The 1,245-nt window shown below is 27.4% G+C and overlaps 1 protein-coding gene across 1 annotated transcript in view; it reads left to right on the forward strand.

Moving 5' to 3' along the window:
* The window catches only part of LOC105622227 (scavenger receptor class B member 1), a 19,271-nt gene that overhangs the window by 14,963 nt on the left and 3,063 nt on the right, over positions 1-1,245 (forward strand). Inside the window, exon 7 of the mRNA XM_012203652.1 lies at positions 677-963. Coding sequence (XP_012059042.1) covers positions 677-963 — 287 coding nt within the window. The remainder of the gene's footprint in view (positions 1-676; positions 964-1,245) is intronic.

Consider the following 1,245-nt stretch of genomic DNA (forward strand, 5'->3'; position numbering starts at 1 on the left):
GCGTGTGTGTGTGTGTGTGTGTGTGTGTGTGTGTGTGTGTGTGTGTGTGTGTAAAGGTTAAAAAATGGCAAAAAAATATATGATTTACTTATTTAAAAAAAAAACAATTTCGCCGGTTCATCTAATCACTGGTGAATACGCGTTATTTATTTATCAACTATTATTTATTGCTGTAACTGTTTAACGAATAATTCAAAATTGATAGTTTGGATAGCTTGATTATCAATGATCAAGAGGATTGAACCATGATTAATTATGATAATTTTGACGATTTTTTAAATCATTTTTTTTGAGTTGTGACGATTTTGAAGAAGTTAAGTTAGTTCGATTTTTATGGCTGATAGGGTAATGTTTACTTAACTCATTCATGATTATAAGTAAAACATAATGTTTTTAAGTTGTGTCACTTTTGAAGCAAGAAAACAATATTACAATTAATGAATTTTGTGAAAATTAAAGAAATCGTACATAAAATTAGGAAGCGATTAAAAAAACATAAAGTGTACAAATTTTCAATTAAATATATTTTATTTTATGTGTATTTGAATTATGGTTACTCGATATTACGATGTATTGCTCCAAAATTCAATTAAATATATAAAATAGATTTTTGTTTAATGTTAAATTGTTTCTATGAATTTATAACGTAATCTAAATAGCATTTTTTTTATTTTAGGAATACAAAATGTAACATCCTTCAAGGTGCCACGGAAGGTATTGTATTCCCGTCGTATATAGACAAGCGTGCCATTTTTAGGATTTATAGGAAAGCGTTTTGTCGACCGTTACCGATTATATTCAGGAAAGAGATTTGGACAGATAACGGCTTGCCAGGATATCTCTATACTCTCACGGATGATTTTGCCTCTCCACCCGATCAGAATCCGGATAATGAATGCTTTTGTCGCAAAATGAAGACTTGTTTGAAGAAAGGATTAATAAACCTAACACCATGCTATTACAGTACGTAAGCTTGTCATATAAAATTTATAAGCCAAAAAAACGGCAAAGTTAAAAATGTTTATACAATATTTTTTTCTTTCTTCCTGTAATATTTTTTTCCTAAATAAAAATATAATTAAATTTAATTTAAATATAATTAAATTTAAATACCGCATTTAAATATTGCGTAATATAAATTATGCCGATCTATAATTTTTTCGCAGAAATATGTGTGTTTTATAATAATTCATTATTATGGAAAAATACGCGTCATGCAAGTGATATATATTGCTTATAAAATTG

Source organism: Atta cephalotes (genome assembly GCF_000143395.1).
Source record: "Atta cephalotes unplaced genomic scaffold scaffold00041, whole genome shotgun sequence".
Lineage (NCBI taxonomy): Eukaryota > Metazoa > Arthropoda > Insecta > Hymenoptera > Formicidae > Atta > Atta cephalotes.